At 46.6% G+C, this 17,245-nt stretch overlaps 1 protein-coding gene across 5 annotated transcripts in view; it reads right to left on the reverse strand.

Annotated features, from left to right (window-relative positions):
• ARHGEF33 (Rho guanine nucleotide exchange factor 33) overlaps nucleotides 1-16,420 on the reverse strand; it is a 32,364-nt gene extending 15,944 nt beyond the window's left edge. The window contains exons 1-5 of one of the 5 annotated variants that reach the window (XM_027889243.1): nucleotides 16,081-16,420; nucleotides 6,692-6,741; nucleotides 2,728-2,786; nucleotides 2,199-2,303; nucleotides 1,131-1,295 (exon numbers count right to left, since the gene is read on the reverse strand). In XM_027889243.1, the coding sequence (XP_027745044.1) occupies nucleotides 1,131-1,295; nucleotides 2,199-2,225 (192 nt within the window). In that variant the 5' untranslated portion in view covers nucleotides 2,226-2,303; nucleotides 2,728-2,786; nucleotides 6,692-6,741; nucleotides 16,081-16,420. Of the gene's footprint in view, nucleotides 1-1,130; nucleotides 1,296-2,198; nucleotides 2,304-2,727; nucleotides 2,787-6,691; nucleotides 6,742-10,066; nucleotides 10,222-16,080 lie in introns of those variants that run through there. The other 4 variants (XM_027889245.1, XM_027889242.1, XM_027889246.1 and 1 more) reach the window with 4 other exon arrangements.
• Nucleotides 16,421-17,245: the final 825 nt, after the last annotated feature.

The following is a 17,245-nucleotide window of genomic DNA, read 5'->3' on the forward strand; positions in this document are numbered from 1 at the left end:
GATCTGCATTTTTAACCTGGTTTCCTAAGGAAATGAGGCCCTTTGTAACCTCCCTGTCAGCACGTCCTCCCTCAAGCAGTTTCAACCAAGCTTTACTTAGATGTAGAGCTCTGATGTATGAAGTTCCTGCAGGTTTCATGAGTGTGAGCAGTAGGATGGAGGAGAGAGACTCAAGAGTTTCTTGCAAACCAAAGTATTTTCCCCAAGTACGAAGGTGGCTTTTGAAAAGTCAACATGAGCATGAGGCAGAGGGAGAGCAGCCTTTGCCCCTCCTGTTTCTTGCATAACTCCTTGTATCTGGATCTTAAATCCCCTTTTCCCCTCTGTCCTGGATAGCCCTGCCTCTGGTTGCTCTGAGACCTCTCCCATGAGTCCTTACGCTTCTTCTTGTCTCCCTTTCTCACCTGGCACCAAGGGCTCCTTTTGCCTGGTGCCATCTGTCTCCCTGTCACAGGGTCAGTAATGGACTTTTCCAGTAAGCAGCCCTCTTTAACTTCACGATGTATTACTGACTCAGCAAAACCCCATGGGGAAAATTTGCAGTAAAAACAATAAGAGTTCCTCTGCCTGCCTCCTCACACGCAATCATCCAGTCTCTGCATGGAGATGCTGGCTGGTTTAAAGTGTACATCAAGCCTTCTTGCTAGGCTCTCTCTCCAGTCCTTTGTCTTTATCCTCTTGGGCCAGATCAAACTAGGCAGCGCTTCCTCCCAGCCATGTGGGAATGCAGCTTCAAAAGGCTTTAGGGTTTTGTGTTGATTCACTGCTCCCCATGGCATTGGTTCCTGCAGGAAATGCAGACCTGCCCCAGGGAGAGGTGCGGGGCAGCCTGTGGACAGGCCATATGGCCATTGCATGTGCAGCCCAGAGCAAGGGTTGCTCATGCCCAGGTAACTCACAGCACTGCCTCACAGTCAATGAAGAAGGCTAAACAGGCCAGAGTATGGGCTACTTTTAGGTTGGAGCTGTCAGGGGAGACCCAAAGCTTTGGCTTTGGGTCTAAATCCAAAACAATTGCCTGCTCATTTTCTTTGCAAGCAGGAAATATTGATGGAGGCAGAGGAATGCTTCCCTGTGCCACACAAGCTAATGTGACACATGTGCGGCCTGTCCGCGGGTCACACTCCTACCTTGAACGTGTTGAGGGAATTCTTCATCTCAGCCACTTTCTCTTCCATGGCACAGCGGCAGCTCTTGACCTTCTCTTCCAGGGCATACTCGCCATGCTGGATTCGTGACAGTTCCTGCATTGCTTCTGTGAAACCCGCCTTCAACTCAGAGGCTAATGCCTGCAACTAGAGCAACCACAAACACGGTGGGTTCAGTCCCTCCTCCCACGTGCAGGTGGTTGTGTCCCCGAGGGTCACCTGTGGCTCAGAGTGTAACCCATCCTGTAAGGTGCTGTCCTCTTTCTCCTCCTCCTGTCATGGCTGGGAAACATGGGGGGAGGTTTGGGCCCTGCTGCAGCCTCAGTACAGAGTAAGAGGTGTTTGTATTGGGCAATGAATGTGCCTGGTTTAGGCTTTAAGTTTTTTCAGGCTTCCTGGTGGTTTGCAGCCTGTCATGCTATAGAAGAAGAGGACAGCCTGAAACATGCCAAGAAGGTTTGCAACAACAGCAGCCAGATTATTAGTCTCCAAAGCAGCTGAGAAATCAAGAATTTGGCTAGTTTTGAGCAAGTCCTCCTCCCCCACATGCTTGTGGGGCTGGTACCTTTCCCCAGACAGGTCTAACCTCTTGCTCTCCATGGGCTGAGGAGAAGCTCTGTCCTTTGTCAGCAGGCCCTTTCCATGGAAAGAAGCAGCTCTAACTCGTGCCGGGGAGGGAATGGGAGGTTTTCCCCTGGCATACAGTGATGCTGTGCCCACTCTCCCTGTTTTCTGTCCCTAGAGGTCCTAGCACTGCTGAAAGAGCTCACCACCTAAGCTGGAGGCAGCCAGTTGACAGCTGGGTGAAGCAGGAGATGGAGCAGGGCAAGCCAGGCTGGCATAGCGAGCACACAAGGCAGGTGTGGAGGTGGGCAGTGAGGGGAGGAAAGCAGGTTGCAGAGGGCTAAGCGGGGACACCCTCCATGGGAGCAGCTTGGGCTGGTGACCCTGAACTCTGCCCCCACTGCTGTGAGAGAGGCGCTCGCTCTGCCTGCACAAAGCCCACAGCGAGGTCGCGGCCCAAGGCGCTTCGGTGCCAGTAGTTTTTACCTTTACAACAGAAATTCGGCCTAACATCTGGTTATAAACTGAGTCCAAAACTGGAGCACTGGTGGTAAGCGGACAGCCACCCCGGGGAACTCAGGCGCTTGAGTCCTGTAAATGGAGCAGAGATGGCTTCCGATACCTCGGGGCAATGGCATGCACCATCCTCCTCTGATCAAGACTGGCAGTGTCTTTACAGAGGATGTCTACCTGACATCCCCATTTCTACCCCATCGCTTACCCCACAGTTCCCAGTCTGATCTGGCTGGACACATGTTTCCAGAGCTGCCTGGGTAGAAGGAGCAGGACTGAGAGGAACCAGAACAGGGCAGAGGGGAGAAGGAGGCTGAGGAAATCTTCCCTCCTCAGGCTGACAACCCTGACTCCCCAAGGCAGCTGGAGCTCCAGACCGCTTGGTTCAACCCCTTCCCCCACCCCTCCTGGCCACAGTGACACCCTATGACCTGTGACTGTAGCCTGGAGCGTTAGAGGGGCTGCTTACGGCCATGGCTACTAGGGCAGGCGGTGACCAAACATCTCCTAATGTTTCAGTACAGATGGTCATGGCATCATCAGATATCCTAACATACATGCCTGGAAAAGCAGGGAGGGGGATGGTTATAAAGTACTGCAACTGTGCAAAATGTTAATATTCCCATCCCCTGCTCACAGGGGCTTGATACACTTCCACCCTGAGCTGACATGGCCAAGGCACATCTATCTGCCTTGCTGGCATTAGGGCTGGGCATCACATGCCGTCCTCCAACTGAAAAGGGCTGACTCGTCAGATCTGTCCCTTCCAGCTGAAATATGCTATTCCATTCTATCCTATGCTATCCATTTTAGAGATCTCCTTCAGGATGGAGATGTCACAGCTTCAAGTCTTGCTACCAATGGACCAGTCCTGGAGCTGGCCCTGGAGATAACAATATCTGGGGAGAATAAGCCCAAAATAAAATGTTTCTGCCAACAAGCCTTGCCATTTCTTCCTCAGATACTTCTAGAAAGGAGGTAAACTTCCTTTGAGAAGGTTATAGGGATGACATTCACTGCTGATCTAGAGGTTTCAGAGTAAAAAACTGCAAGGCATCAGCAAAAGTCAGCAAAACTGGACCACTGCAGAGACTTTGGTGTCCATGTGCACCGAAACACTCTGTGAAAGCAGAGTTCAGCCAACAAGATGAAAGATTTGGACTAGAGGCTGGACAAAATATCCTCTGCTCCTACGACAGCTGTTAGTTTGTTGCCCAATCTCTGCTTTTGCAGTCACAACACTAGTTTAGTTTCTTTGTGTGTCCTTCTCAGTGCTCCAGACCCCAGCCTGGGTCTGTCCTGCCCGATATATCCTTTCTCAGCCCTATGCAGCTTGCAGTGGCTATTTCAGACACGGAAATGCATTCCTTTTGTTGCCACTTGATGAATTAATGCAGCCAACAACACCTATCAGCCACAGGCTTTGTATGACTGAACATGAAGTGCTGAAACCCTGAGAACTCCCCACTCAGAGCACAGACGGGAAACACAAACAGTCTTGTGGCGTTGGATGCAGGGTTGATCCAAAATGGAGTGGTATATGAACAGCATGTTATCTTTGAACTCTTGCCAAGCGCACTATAGCTGTGGATTTTAGTTTGAGTTCATTTCTGAAAACAAGCTGTAGAAAGCCATCCTTTAAATCCCATAAGCTGTTACAACAGATGGCAGCCGTTGAAGTATCAGCTCATGCTTATGTCTTGCCCAAGTGATTATGCCTACAGGACCAGGAAGATACTTCACAGGTTTGTGACCCTCTGGAAAGTCAAGACAATTCTGTGTTTCTAAAGTTTCTAAGTGCAACACATAGCAAAAAAAGACAGATTTTGTAATACAGCAACAGTTTAACTGTACTGTGTTTCCCTGGCTCACCTATTCATGGCAATAAATACCCACCTTAACACTTAAGGTGTGAAATTTATGGAACACACCTTAACACACCTTAACCTGAACTTACTCATGCCTAGAGGATAAATGAATCTGCATAGGAATTCCTTAGAAACCACCCAAGAAATTTAAAATAAAAAAGGCTTTAGGCATCTAAATAATTTAGTACCAGATACACATTTCAGCTCCTGTCTGCCTTTGGAGAGCAGTCCTCAAACCTCACAAAGCAATGCAGTGAGACGTTATAAAATTTATATATATAAAATGGCTCTGAAATCTCCTTTGCTGAGCCTCTGCCTTTGTCTCACATGCTGTACTGTTCACAAAGGGTGGACAGGACTGATGCTGCTTCGAGGACCAAAGGCAGCAGGGATGCAGAGTCTCCCCCTTCTCTCTTGGTGAGTGCCAGCACTTTGAGACATTTGCAAAAGGTAGTGACTGTCCTTGCAACCTAAAACTGTGTTCAGACTTTGAGGCAGCCCAGGAGATGAGGATGGCTTATGGAAGGAAGGACTGGAATGGAAAGAAGGCAGCAGAGCCTCGGTGAGTTCTGCTCTGGTTCACTGCCCTGGCTGCTGCTGAGAGGATGAGAGGGAACCCTTGCCTTCATGAGTAGCTGTGTCCTCACAGATCTCCCCCAGCGCTAACCAGGCTGTCCAGGACTCTGTCTCCAAAGGGATGGCTATTTGCATCTGCCAACCTTGGCAGCTGCCTAAAGTCCTTACACTAGAAAAAGGGCCTGCTGTCAGGGACCTTGAGCTGAAGCCTCTCGAAACCAGTAGAAAACAGACTCATGATAAAGAAATGCTGTACAGGGATAATTCTGCTATTATAAATATATCCTTGAAAAAAGCAAAACCTTCTGTGGTCATGAAGGAGTACTCTCTGTTATTTCCCCCAGTTTATCTACTGTCCATCCCTTCGCACATCTTCTTGGGCTGATCTGAAGAAGTAAATACACATTGTGTCACTCAAAAGAGGGCTGCCTGAGGACACTGCTTGAAACAAATCTGGCACAAAATCCAACGTTTCCCACAAACCCTGGATGTGATTTTTCTGACTTGTATGATGCATGCTTTTACCAGGGAACAACCAATTCCTAGAACAGCTACTAACTCCTATGTTTAAGGGCAGCACTTCTATAGCCAAGCATTAGGAAGGCTTGCAACGTCTCATAGCAGGAAAGCAGCAGAGCTGCAGTGATCTACAGTGGTAACAAACCAGCCCTAGGAGCATATCCAGTGTTTATGTTCCTAGGCAAGGATGATAGGAATATAGGCAGAGCAGCAGGGTAAGGACAGAACAGAAAGATGGAGGTGCTTAAAGGGGACTGCAAGCACTTATCAGCTCTTGTTCCACATCTGCCCATTGTCCACAGGGCCTTTGCTAGAGCAGAAGGGAAGAATTAGCTGGTAGCTTTCATTTCAGGATTCATTGTGAATTCTGATCATGATTCCCACATGTCAGCTGGAAATCAACATGTATGCGTGATGTTGCCAGCACACTGTTCCACATGCACGCTGGATTCACTGTGCTGGGCCCTTCAGCCACCCTGTCACAGCTCCTGCTTTGAGCTACCTGGATGGGAAAAGAGGATGGATGAGATGAGAGAAGCACAGGTTCATGGAAAGCAGTGTCTTCTCCATTTGCCATAGTGCACTCACAAGCAGTTACAGGCATTAGTGTTGCAGTGGTGACAAGGGAGGTCTCAAATGGCCTGGATTTTCAGTTCAGGGATATGTTTCCTCTTTCATATTTCAGTTCCATATTGAACCAGACCAGGGATCAAAGTGCTTAAAACTCTGTTGCATTTCCTGCAGACTGGAAACGCATAGGAAACATTTCATGTGGAAACACATAAACTGCATCTTACAGGAGGGACACTCCCTGGGCTGTGGTGCAGACAACAGTATTGCATCTGTGGTGTCTCATTGCAGCAAGAATGCCAACCCAAAGAGCGGCCACGGAACTCTGGAGGACCTGATCACCCTGAGCCAATGTGGACTCCAAGACAGGGTTTCCAAGCTCCTGGCTGGGAAGCCAGACAAAGACATGCAGAAAGACTTTGGCTGGTCTGGATTATCAGGCAAGAGCACCCCATGGTCTGAGACGCTGTGAGGCTGCCAGGATAACCCAAAGCCCCACAGAAGACTTGGGCCCCTTCTGCAGAAGACACCCCTGCCCCATGTCAATCAACAGATCCTTGCTTCTAGGACATTCATCAGGTTTGCTGAAAGCTCATCAAAGCTCAGCCATGAAATCTCCCTCCAGTACAGTGAATTGACATTCTCTAATTGGTGCTAATGATGCCAGCTGGTTAATTAGCTGAGCTCACAAATCACCTGTCTAAACACAGCGGGTTGTGAGCAGAGAAATTTTACTGAACCTTACTTTTAAGATATGGCCCAAGATGTGATATGTATGATATCTACTCATGCAGTGTGCACGTTTGGGTTGTCATGTTCCTCGTAAGTGCCTCTATTTTTTCCTTCCACTTAATTTAGCTTTTTAACTACTGTTTATATATTAGTAACTCTTTAAACTCATGGAATTATTTAGGGCATTTTGCTCATCTTTACCTGGGAAATCTGTGTTGCAGGAGTACTCACAGGCACACTTTCAGTCCCTCCTGTGGGAATAAAGAACTTTAGTCAATTAAAATGACTTATAATGGTTGCTATAAATAACTGGAACAGAGGGTTTGAAGTCCCTCTTGAGGAACAAATCAGTTTTAAAGGACTCAAGTCTCACTTTAGGAGATCTGAACACCATATCGTTTGTAAAATAAGCTGCAATTATAAAACAGGAATAACTCACCTAAATCAGACATTAAATTCACCTTTCTTGCTGTCCTGTCTGGCCAAAGCTGATCTGTGCAGAGAAGTGAGAAAGCCTGTATGTGCAATTAGGACTAAAGTGCTCCCTGTGAAGTTTAGTCCTGTGTGCCAGCCTTAAGTAACAGGTTTTTTGTCCTAAAGCATTACTGATATGTTTCTCCTCTGAAATAGCAAGTTTTATCCTCTACTATATTTGTACATATTTCTATTATCTTCTCAAAAGGCTGACCTGATCTGTATTTTTAAGCCTCAAGTTATATTTTGTCACAATGCATTCCAAGCAGTAATCATGCCTCTTCTAACATCAAAAAAATACACCTTTTCATCATTTCCAGGGTTTTGTGGCATTGTAATCTCACCTGATCTTATACAGTGGAGACAGACTTAATATTTCTGAAACAGACTTAACTCATGGAGGAGATTATATCTATTTTGCTGAAGTATTTTGGAGACTGCAGAGACATCTCTAGGCATTAAACATAGAGCCATAGAATTGTTTGAGTTGAAAGGGTCCTTTTAAAGGTCATACAGTCCAACCATCTTGGTTGAAACCAAAATGTCTGTTTATTGTTACCTCTTCTAATATTGGCTCTTCTGTGCAGAAACCTTTGGTTATCCAATTTACTGCTGGTTGTGCTGCCACTGCACTTTGAGGGAATTGCAGTCCAGTGGCCATTAGTTCCCATGTTATTCCCTACATCAGGGTCCCAGGCTGGCCCTCACTCCCAGAAAATACCATGCCACTTAGTTCCTGGTCTAGATCACCTCTCCTTGGCAATGCCACTTCACGAGGTGGTTTTCTCTTGCTTCCAAGAATTTGCTTCACCTTTCTCAGCTGTCAGTCGCAGACATGACCATTAACCCCATGCCCATGGGGAGCCAAGCTCTCTCTTTCCATGATGGCTGCAGGTGCTCGGTGTCTCACCCACCTGGGCCTTTAAGACCACAGAAATTCAGTTCTGCAGAGGCTGGAAAGGTGTGCAGGGAGGACTCTACACAGCCAGCCAGGGGAAAGCTGGTGCCTGGAAGTCAGAGCTATACAAGGCATAGCTACATTCTGATTTCTTTACCCCTGAGGTGGAATATGGGTTACCACCAAGGGCACCTATGAATTGGCCCTGTTCTGGTCTCTAGAATTTGTCCTGATTCAGAGGAACTTGAGCAAATTCCTCAGTGACTTGCAGAAGGGAGAGGAAGAGGGGCCATGTGCTCTCCTCTGTCCATGTGCCACTTCCTGCCTGTGCGAGGAGCTCTCTTGCTGTGGGGTTGGGTAGCTGGGTCAGACACTGACCCTCTGGGCAATATCCTCCCATGTTTCCTCCTGGGGAAAACAAGGGGCAGGGGGCTGACTGGCAGAAGTAACTATGACTCCAAACTGCCAACTGTTTGGGGTCAGAACTCATCAGCCAGCCTACACTGAGTCCCACATTTCAAGTTTTAAATGACAGGTTGTTTTCATTTTCAGCTTTGGCCCTTCTAGGTCTTTTTTCCCCAGATTTTCTCTGTTAATCCCGAGAACTAAAAACCAACTTTTGGTCTGAAGCTTTCTCATGATGGCTGGAGCTGAGGATTGAGAAGGCAGCAGTGTGTACTGTGATTCTCCTCAATCATGAAAACTGAGGCCCTTGCCTGTTCTTATGTATATGTTACTACTGGACTCTTACTGTGGGATGATAAGGACTGACTCAAAAAGAGCAAGAGGACATGTCTCTGAATTAATAGTACATTACAAACCAGATGAATCAGGGAGATGCTGCTTTTACACAATGGTGGGTGTATTGAATGCTGAGCTTTGTGAAGGGCTAGAGGTGTCAGGTAGAAGCATAACACAGCAAGGAAGAGCCTTGGTCTCTCCTCACATTTTCCTTGGGCATCTTTCAATCTGATACAGAACACAGAGGGCCAGACCCCTACAGAAGTCTATAGGGATCTTTCATTTGGTTATGGATGAGTCTGTAATGTTCTTGGATATACTCAAAGCGAGGAACTGCTCCTGAGCAAGACCAGAAATAGGGAAAAGGTCACTCCTGCTGTGACTTTACCTCCCACCTTTGCCATGAGCACTCTCTGCATGTACCCAGTCAAAACCCAGATCATTTCTATAAAGTCACAGCTAAGAGCTGGAGCAGAGGAGGCTCCTCACAGTTGCACTGTGGGAAGCAAGGGGCTTTGGGGTTATCTCCCAGTTTCCAAACATTTGCAGCCCGTGAGGGCATACCAATTAATTGGAAAAAATCCCTGAGTTAATTTCCTTTTCAGCATGTTGTAGTATAGGGGCCTAGGTACACAGACCTAATTTAATCCAATTAAAACAACAGTAATAGAGAAATTAACTTTTACATTCCCCATGCCATGAATATTGGCACCACCAACATCTTTGAAGAGGGAAAGAGATGGTCCAGTCTCTCTCCTGAGCTGACACTTGTGGGTACTCCTAAAGCTGCTCCCATTGCTCATGGTTTCAAGAGTCCCTCAGCATATGGACACGGTACCTCTGAGGTAGCAAGGCAGAGCACAGTGCAAAGGGTTTGGGGTGGCAAACAAATACCACCAGCCCCACATTCCTCTGAAAGAAGTTGATAACCACTAAAACCCTGGATTTGAAACCCCTGAGCTTTGCAGGCTTTCTAGAAGTGCTGCTGGCTGTAGCAAGGACTGGTTGCATGCAAGCAATGTGGCCTGGATACATCTTGGTGCTTGCAAGACTGGGACTGGTGCAGATGTCTGGGTTATGGCACGAACACCTTGCTACAAAGCATGTGGGGAAGAGAAGCAGATCCTCATCACAGTGCCCTCATGTATGACACAGCTTTGTACATCCTAAGGCAGAGCTAGAGTCCGAGGCAAGAAAAGGAATGGCTTCCCAATTTGGATGTTTAATATGCCACAGGATTATTTTCCAGAGCGGGGAGAGAGGTAGTTCTAAAAAAAGAGATAAAAACTTAAACCCCCAGGTATTTCTATGGAACTAAAAGTAGTGAATGTTTGTGCACAGCTGCCATGGTTAAGAGGTGCTCTCAGGGGGCTGGATGGGGGCCAGCAGACAGGTCATATGAAAGCACATTTCTTCCTCACTGTCTTTCATACTATCATAAGTGAAATAAGAGGGTGGTTTACCTTCGTGTTTGTTTGAGTCCATGGCTGCTATAGGGTGTGCGTCCTCGCAGGGACTCCTGTCCTCACTCTGGAGGGCTCTGGCTGGTCACTGGGAACATCCCATGGCTTAGAGCTGCCCACATATGAGCCCTGCGGTGGGTCAGCTGATCTGAACCCTGAGTGCAGAAAGATGCAAAAAGGGTTTATTGAGCAAAGATGCTCGAAGTTCAGAAAACAGAGGAAGGAGGAGGGATTTGAGAGGGAATGAAGCATCCTAAAGGTCTGTTTGCGTTCACAGTGCCTCCACAAAGACAGAGTGGGTGGGCACTGGCACAAACACTTCCCTCCCAGCCCAGGGCCACTTGTGCTTACATGAACAGGTGACTAAGAGGTACTATGTAATCCCACAGAGACTATTTGCCCAGCAAGATACTTCTTGTATGAACACTGAATCAAAATATGATGTAGTTTGAACAGCACATGAACAACTTGCATGAGTGCTCTGCATCAAAGAACCAACGTTTTCCTATGCAACTAATCACCCAAAATGTCCTTCAGACCTGTGTTTGGGTCACAGATATTGCCTTCAGAACGCTTCTACACAATTCTGCCAGCAATTGTACTGCCATGCCTGCTTTCTCTGTTTGTTGTCTCTCTGACTTGGAGGCATAGGAGTGCTGCAAGGCACCTCAAAGTGGAGACATGTAGGCTCTCCAAAAACCAGGGACAACAGAGCATGTTGCTGTGCCCAAGCCAGTCCCTTGGCAAAGCACCTCATCAGTCTGGTATTGGGGTTAGGACGTTGAGAACAGTCTTAAGATGATGCCTGATTAATGACATGGGCAGAGACACAGAAAAATGGATTGCATCAGCTCTTATCAGCACGGGCCCTGCCCCACATCCACACTTCCCCTCCTCAGGATTTAATTCAAGTCTACTTCTGTCCAGCCTTACTAGAAAACTAAATTTAGGAGTCTAGAATAACCTCCTACCTCCATTCCTGTTGGACACAGATATGCCGGAGGCTGATGTGAGTCATCATTAGCTTTGCTAATGCGACTGGAGTGGCCGGTGTAATTTTGGCACAGAGCTCTGCTGACTCAGCTCTGCCAAGAGGATTGTGGTGATTCAGAGAAGTCTGGGGTGATGTTTTCAGGGAAGTAGGCACAGAGAAAGGCACAAAGCATTCAACAGATGGGAGACATGCAAAATATGCAAGAACCCTAGGTGGCTGTAGGAAATCAGGGCAGAAGCAGTTGCTTCTGGAGCAGTCAGCAGTGCACCTTGGGGGTCCCAACCTGAGAGCTTTTGAGTGTGGAATTCCCAGGGGAGGAGCGTGGTGACAGTGCCCATCTGGCCTCTTGCTGAGGGTATGATGTAGACTGAAAGGCTTCCAGTCCAGTGGCTGGAGGGATTCGGGGTTGAGCATCTTCTTAAGATTGAGGGTTAATGAAAGGATAAATTTATTTGTAAGAGAGCTGCTTATGAGATCACTTGCTGACATCCTAGGACAGAGGATCTTTTGGTGAGGCAGGTGGAAAAACTGAGCAAAGGTGGAGGGACCTTTGATGTGGGCTAATGCCAAAGCTAGACCAGATTGCTCAGGGCCATGTCTAGTCAAGATCTGAGTATGTCCCAGGCTAGAGGATTCTCAGCCTTTCTGGGCCTTTCCCAGGGCTACACTGCTCCCATGAGGAAGACTATTTTTTCTTACAGCCAATCAAGCTTTCTCTTGCTGGAGCTTGTGCCTCTGGCCATTTATCCTTTCATTATGTCAGTGAGAAGAGCCTGACTGTCTGGACTACAACCCCTCTTAAGTAGCTGCAGGTGGCTGTAGAACTCCCTCAGCCTTCCCTTCCCCAAGCTGGAAAAACACAACTCGCTCAGCCTCTCTATGCTCCTGTGCTCCAGCCTTCTTCAGCAGAAAAAAAAAATGATTTCTTTTTCTGATAGGTATTGCAGAGAATGGCAAGAATGTTGCTTGCTTCCAAAACACATAAAAATTGAGTTGTTTTTGAAGTAGTTAAACCTCCACTCTAGTAGTTTTGTTAAGTTTGTGTCTCCGAGTGAAACTTACTTTTAAATTCAACTTCGGTAGCAGCTTGTTGAGTAGCAAAGTTGTTAAAACTTTGCTCCCAATTTAAACTAGTCAGTGCCAGGAGGCTGAGGCTCTTGGTATTGAGCTGTTGGACTGGGACTAGTGTGTTTAACAGAGAACTGGTTTCAAAATTCAGAATTGTTTTTGCAATGTTGGGAGAAAAGGAACAAATAGGAAAGACAAAACAGATATGAAAGAAACATGAACTTCTTCTGTTTTCACTGAAAATAATGAAAACAGCTTTTTGCTGGAAATTCATTAATTTTTTTCTTTTTAGCACTTTTTACCCATTCTGCTATTAATATTTTACCATGCCAGTTATAGCAATATAGCAGTATATAATTGATAACTAATTAACAATAACAAAAATAATAAGCAAACACCAATTAGTATGAAATAAGTTGTATTCATATACCATGAAATACACTAACTGCACAGCCTGTCTTAAGGATTTTATGATTTTATTACCCACTTGCTGAATTATTCTGGGGATCACTAAGTCTCCAGTGACAATGTGACACTGATACCTCTGGCCTTCCCAAGTCAGGGTGACCATACCCTGCCAGACCCAAGAACACTGATTGTGGGACAATGCAAAAATGAGAGCACCTAACCTGTACTGGTGCAGTACAACCTTAAATGGGGGGGAGTCAAGGGACTGTAATTCATGAGCAAACAAGGTATGAACAGGTTGCAATGGCAGGCATCCAGAATTAAAGGCATCCAAAAGCCAGAATTAAAGCATAATTCCGTTCCACCAAGTGCTCTCTACTTCCACTCTTAGACCAGCTCCCTTAAGATACATGTGTCTCCGTCCCACTGTGGCCCAGCACATCACCAGGGCTATGACATCAGTCTCACAGGTAGTGATAGAGAGTGAAGGATGCATCTGTGGCACCCTCCCTAACACCTGGACAACCTGCAGTTGTCATGGGAGGTGATGCACCTGAGAGGAGAAGCTCATGGGAGGGCATTCAGCCCCCTGCTGTGCTACAGATAATGACATGAAGTGTCTCGGGTCCAGTACAAAGAAAGAGAAAACCTACATGAGATTTAAATAAGAGAGAAGTAATACTTGTAGAAGAATCTTCATATGAGTTTGTGTCATTGCCCAATTCCTTATGTTCTGTTCTCATACACTTTCAATTCAGGGCTACACAGGGCTGGTGTAGCCCTTTGGTTGTTAAAACTATGGGGGTTCCTGGTATCAGAAGTAAGTTTTTCCTTACAGAGGGAACTCAAAACAATACCTGTACAGCATGAAGGCTTTACTCAGGAGTTTCCATATTACACTTTTACAGACAAGGACAATGTTTAAGCACAGCCTGTGTCCTCTGTGGAGCTCAGGAGTGAGGCTTTGAAACTGGGACACCGGGGATGCCGCCATCCCCTCCTGCTCCTGGCATACCAGGAGCTCTGCTATATGACTGCACTGCAAAGTAGGTTGACCTTGGTTAAGTGGGTCCAGAAAATCTTACCTGTTTTACCAGAGTAACTGTCTTTGTGTGTCCTCTACCTGCAGCCTGCAATTTCCAGAATCACCCCTTAGTTCTTTATTACATTAAATAATGGCATTACATTGCCTATTTTCCAGCATTCAGGGCTCACTGCTGGACTCTGTGAATATGTATATATTGCCTCTTTCTGCCTGGTTCTTCTGAATAGCTTAACGTAAAGAGCAAAACTAATCAGTCCTTCCTCATCACTAACACAAACAGGACGTGAACCTCTCCATGTTCTGAATTGAATGCTTGTGCTCTATTCCCCCAGACTGCTGGGTGGGGAAGCTATTAACACTGACCTCACCACTGACCAGGGTTTCAGTCAGCCTGAGCTGGCTGAACAGTGTCTGGCTTTTGCCTAAAGGGTGCAAAAAGGGGTTGGAAAATAGGGTTGACTGTTGGCCCTAAGACCCTGGATGTGGGCTGCTTGGTCAAATCCTGCGTCTGCTGGCACTGGACAAGTCTTAGGCTCACAGCAGAGTCCAGATGAGCCTTGTGTGGCTCTAGTTCAACTTCTTGCTCGAATCAAGACTAATGTCAAACTAGATCAGGTTCCTCAGAACTCTATCCAGCTGGATATTTCTTCAGCTAGAGTCTTCACAGTCGCTCTAGGCCTTCCAGTACCCTGAGGAATAATACTTTTCTTTACATCCAGTTTGGGTTTCCCTTAGTTGTAGCTTGTGCCCATTGCCTTTCACTGTGCACCTCTGGGAGGAGTCTGGACTCCATCTGCTTTACAGCCCCCTTGAGGTAGTTAAAAGCTGGAGAGGATTTCCCCCTCCATCTTTTTGTCTCAGTGCTAAGCAAGTCCCACACCATTAATCCCTTCCTATATGCACATGCATAAATGCATGTGCACATCAGCAGCAAGTACAAGCCCTCCAATGAAGCTGCTTTCCTAAACCACTACCAGACCTCCATCCATGGCAAATCCAAAGTTGGCCTGGTATGCCAGCCCACCACAAGGGTGGTTCCCTCATCAACAAGGAGATGTTATTGTTCCTCTGCAAGCTCCCCACTGGACAGGTTCAATATCCAGTCACATGGAGCCATCAGCAGACTGTCTTGGCCTGCAATTCAAGCCCATGGCCCCCTGCTTTAGGGACAAGAAATGGCAAAGATGTGCTTGTTTTTTCAGAGTTGAGCATTAAAACTCATTTACATTCTTGCAGCTTCTATCAAGCCAGAATAACATCTTCGGAGCAAAGCCCAGAGAATAGTTTCAAGATGTTAAAGCCACTACATTCCTCCATCATGGCAAAAGACTGTATTTTCCCCTTTTGTTTTTATCTTTTCTCCAGCAGCCAAATATGCTGAGCCTAAGAACCAAAGCTGAGTGCCACCTTTGCTGTTGGTGATTGCCATGCTGGCCACTGGTGACCAACAAAGAATTCTGCCCTGGTGCCTGGCACAGGCAGCTGGTGCTGCAGCCCCTCCCGCCAAGCAGAGCAGGCAACCAGTGAGCACCAACAGAGCCTGAGCCGGCACCCACTTCCCCCAGGGGAGAAGGTGTGGATGGAGGGATGGGGGAGTCCCAGTGAGTTGCCTTCTTTAGCTATCCCCCAGGCACGGATGGAGGTGAAGGCTGGAGTGACAAGGCTGGAGCGACGTGCTGCTGAGACAACACAGGGGTGGGTTTTTTGCAGCCTGCACTGCGTTTATGCTCACCCTCCCAGTGCTCCCCCCGCATGGAAACAATCAGCTGTGTGGAGGATCACGTATTAAAAAGACAGAGAGACAACACCAAGCATCAGCATGCAAACAGGCAAAGTTCAGTAAATCCTAGCCTTGGTGGACAACAGCTACTATTTGGCTTTTTGTGCCATTCTGCTTCTCATGAAATCATGACATGGGCAACAGTGCAGGGGAATCTGTGTGCACTTTTGCTACTTCAGTTGTTAAGAATCCATGGTTTTCCTAAATAAATGTTTGGGATCTTCCTGGTAACTGTCTAAGTCCTGCTGGCTGAAATTGCTGCTGTTTTAAATATCCCACTTGGAGAGCAACTCCCCGTCCTCTAAAGAGAACAAAAAATCTGTTATTTCCTCTCATCACTCTTGCATTTTGTCTCCAGCTAACTCTAATGCAGTTGTCATTCAAATACTTCAATTCAACACGATACTTCAATTTAGCTCTTAGATGGTGAGAGCAAAAAAAAGGTCTTTTTAACTGACATTTTAGAGACTTCACTATAAATGCAGCCTAACAGAATTGTCCTGCACGCTAAGGAGCTCCATCTCCCTACAGAGTTTTAGAAGAAATCAGCTGAAAATAACTGTGGGCATTGAAGATGCAAAGTACTTTAAATACTTTAAGTACTTTATGTGCTGCACACACGATATCAAATAGTTACAACTCTAGCTTTTTCCAGTAATATGAAAAACTGTATGATTAATCCCACTCTTCATCCCATTCCAAGTACATTTTAAACTTACCCCAGGCTAGATGAAGATCCTGCAGCAGCAGCAGTTGCTAGAGTTGGGAATTAGCACTGTGAAAGACAGGAGAGAAAGAGAGGAGAGCAATGGTGGCTCCCAGGATGGGACTGTCACATGTCAAATCACTGATTTGAAACGCAAGCATAACAAATGCCTTCTAATTATATAATCTTCAGGTCACATCCTCGCATGCCCATGCAAAAATCAGGACTGTGCACTTGGAGGAAGATGATACAGATTTTCTTCCTTTTTAATTAGAATTGCACGCTGCTGCAGAGGGAGGGTGAGAAGCCCCGTGAAGTGACGGCAGAGGGGGCCGTGTGGTGAGAGCCTGGTGCTGATGTGGTCTGTGCTACTTTGCCAAGCTCAGGGGATCCTAAGTACCTCCTGTGGCACCCAAACAAGACAACTTCCAGTTGACAGGGACAGGGAAATGGGACCAGCTCCTCCCTACTTTCTCTGACACCCTGTCTCTTACCAGGAATGCCAGGGCCAAGAGCAAGACTGCCAAAATAGCGAGGCCAGGGGAGCAGCAATCACCAGCACTTGAGTACTTTTTGTTTCTTGTTAGATCATGACAAATTTCCTTTGAGTAAAAATAAATAAGGTCTTGGAGGGTGGGGAGCAACAGCCCTCCACACCTGCTCCATTTCTTCACTCAGGAGGATCAGCCCTTTACTGGAGGGCTTTTTGCTCCAAAGGGCATCAAGAAAGCACGTGGAGAAAGCAAGTAATCCAAGGCCAGGTGTCAGGGGAACGTGTCAAGGAAATGTTTGAGCCAGTCCAGTGAGCTGCTCTGAAGGGTAAGAACATGGAGGCTTAAAGGAGGAGGCACAGTAACAAAGGGCAAAGTAATTTCTCCCTGAAAGACGAAGATCTACTTCAAAGATACCCTTCAGGCAGAAAACCTGAAATGTAAAACTGCACAGACTAAATCGGTATAATTGCTGTGCAGCACAGATAAATGTGGAGCCCTAGCAAATGAGCTGAAAGGACAAGCTCCTAAATTAACAGAAGCTCTGTGGAAGATGCTGCTACCTCTGAAGTCAAGGACTAGGGACAGAGGACATAGTATTTCTTTTTTTGGAGCTGGCTATTTCAGAAGCAAAACACAACAAAATTGAACAAAATAAAATTATAATTATGAAGGAATTTGCTGGAA

The sequence above is a fragment of the Empidonax traillii genome, unplaced genomic scaffold (genome assembly GCF_003031625.1).
Source record: "Empidonax traillii isolate 1590-97213 ecotype Southwest subspecies unplaced genomic scaffold, ASM303162v1 scaffold256:size688067, whole genome shotgun sequence".
NCBI classification, from domain to species: domain Eukaryota; kingdom Metazoa; phylum Chordata; class Aves; order Passeriformes; family Tyrannidae; genus Empidonax; species Empidonax traillii.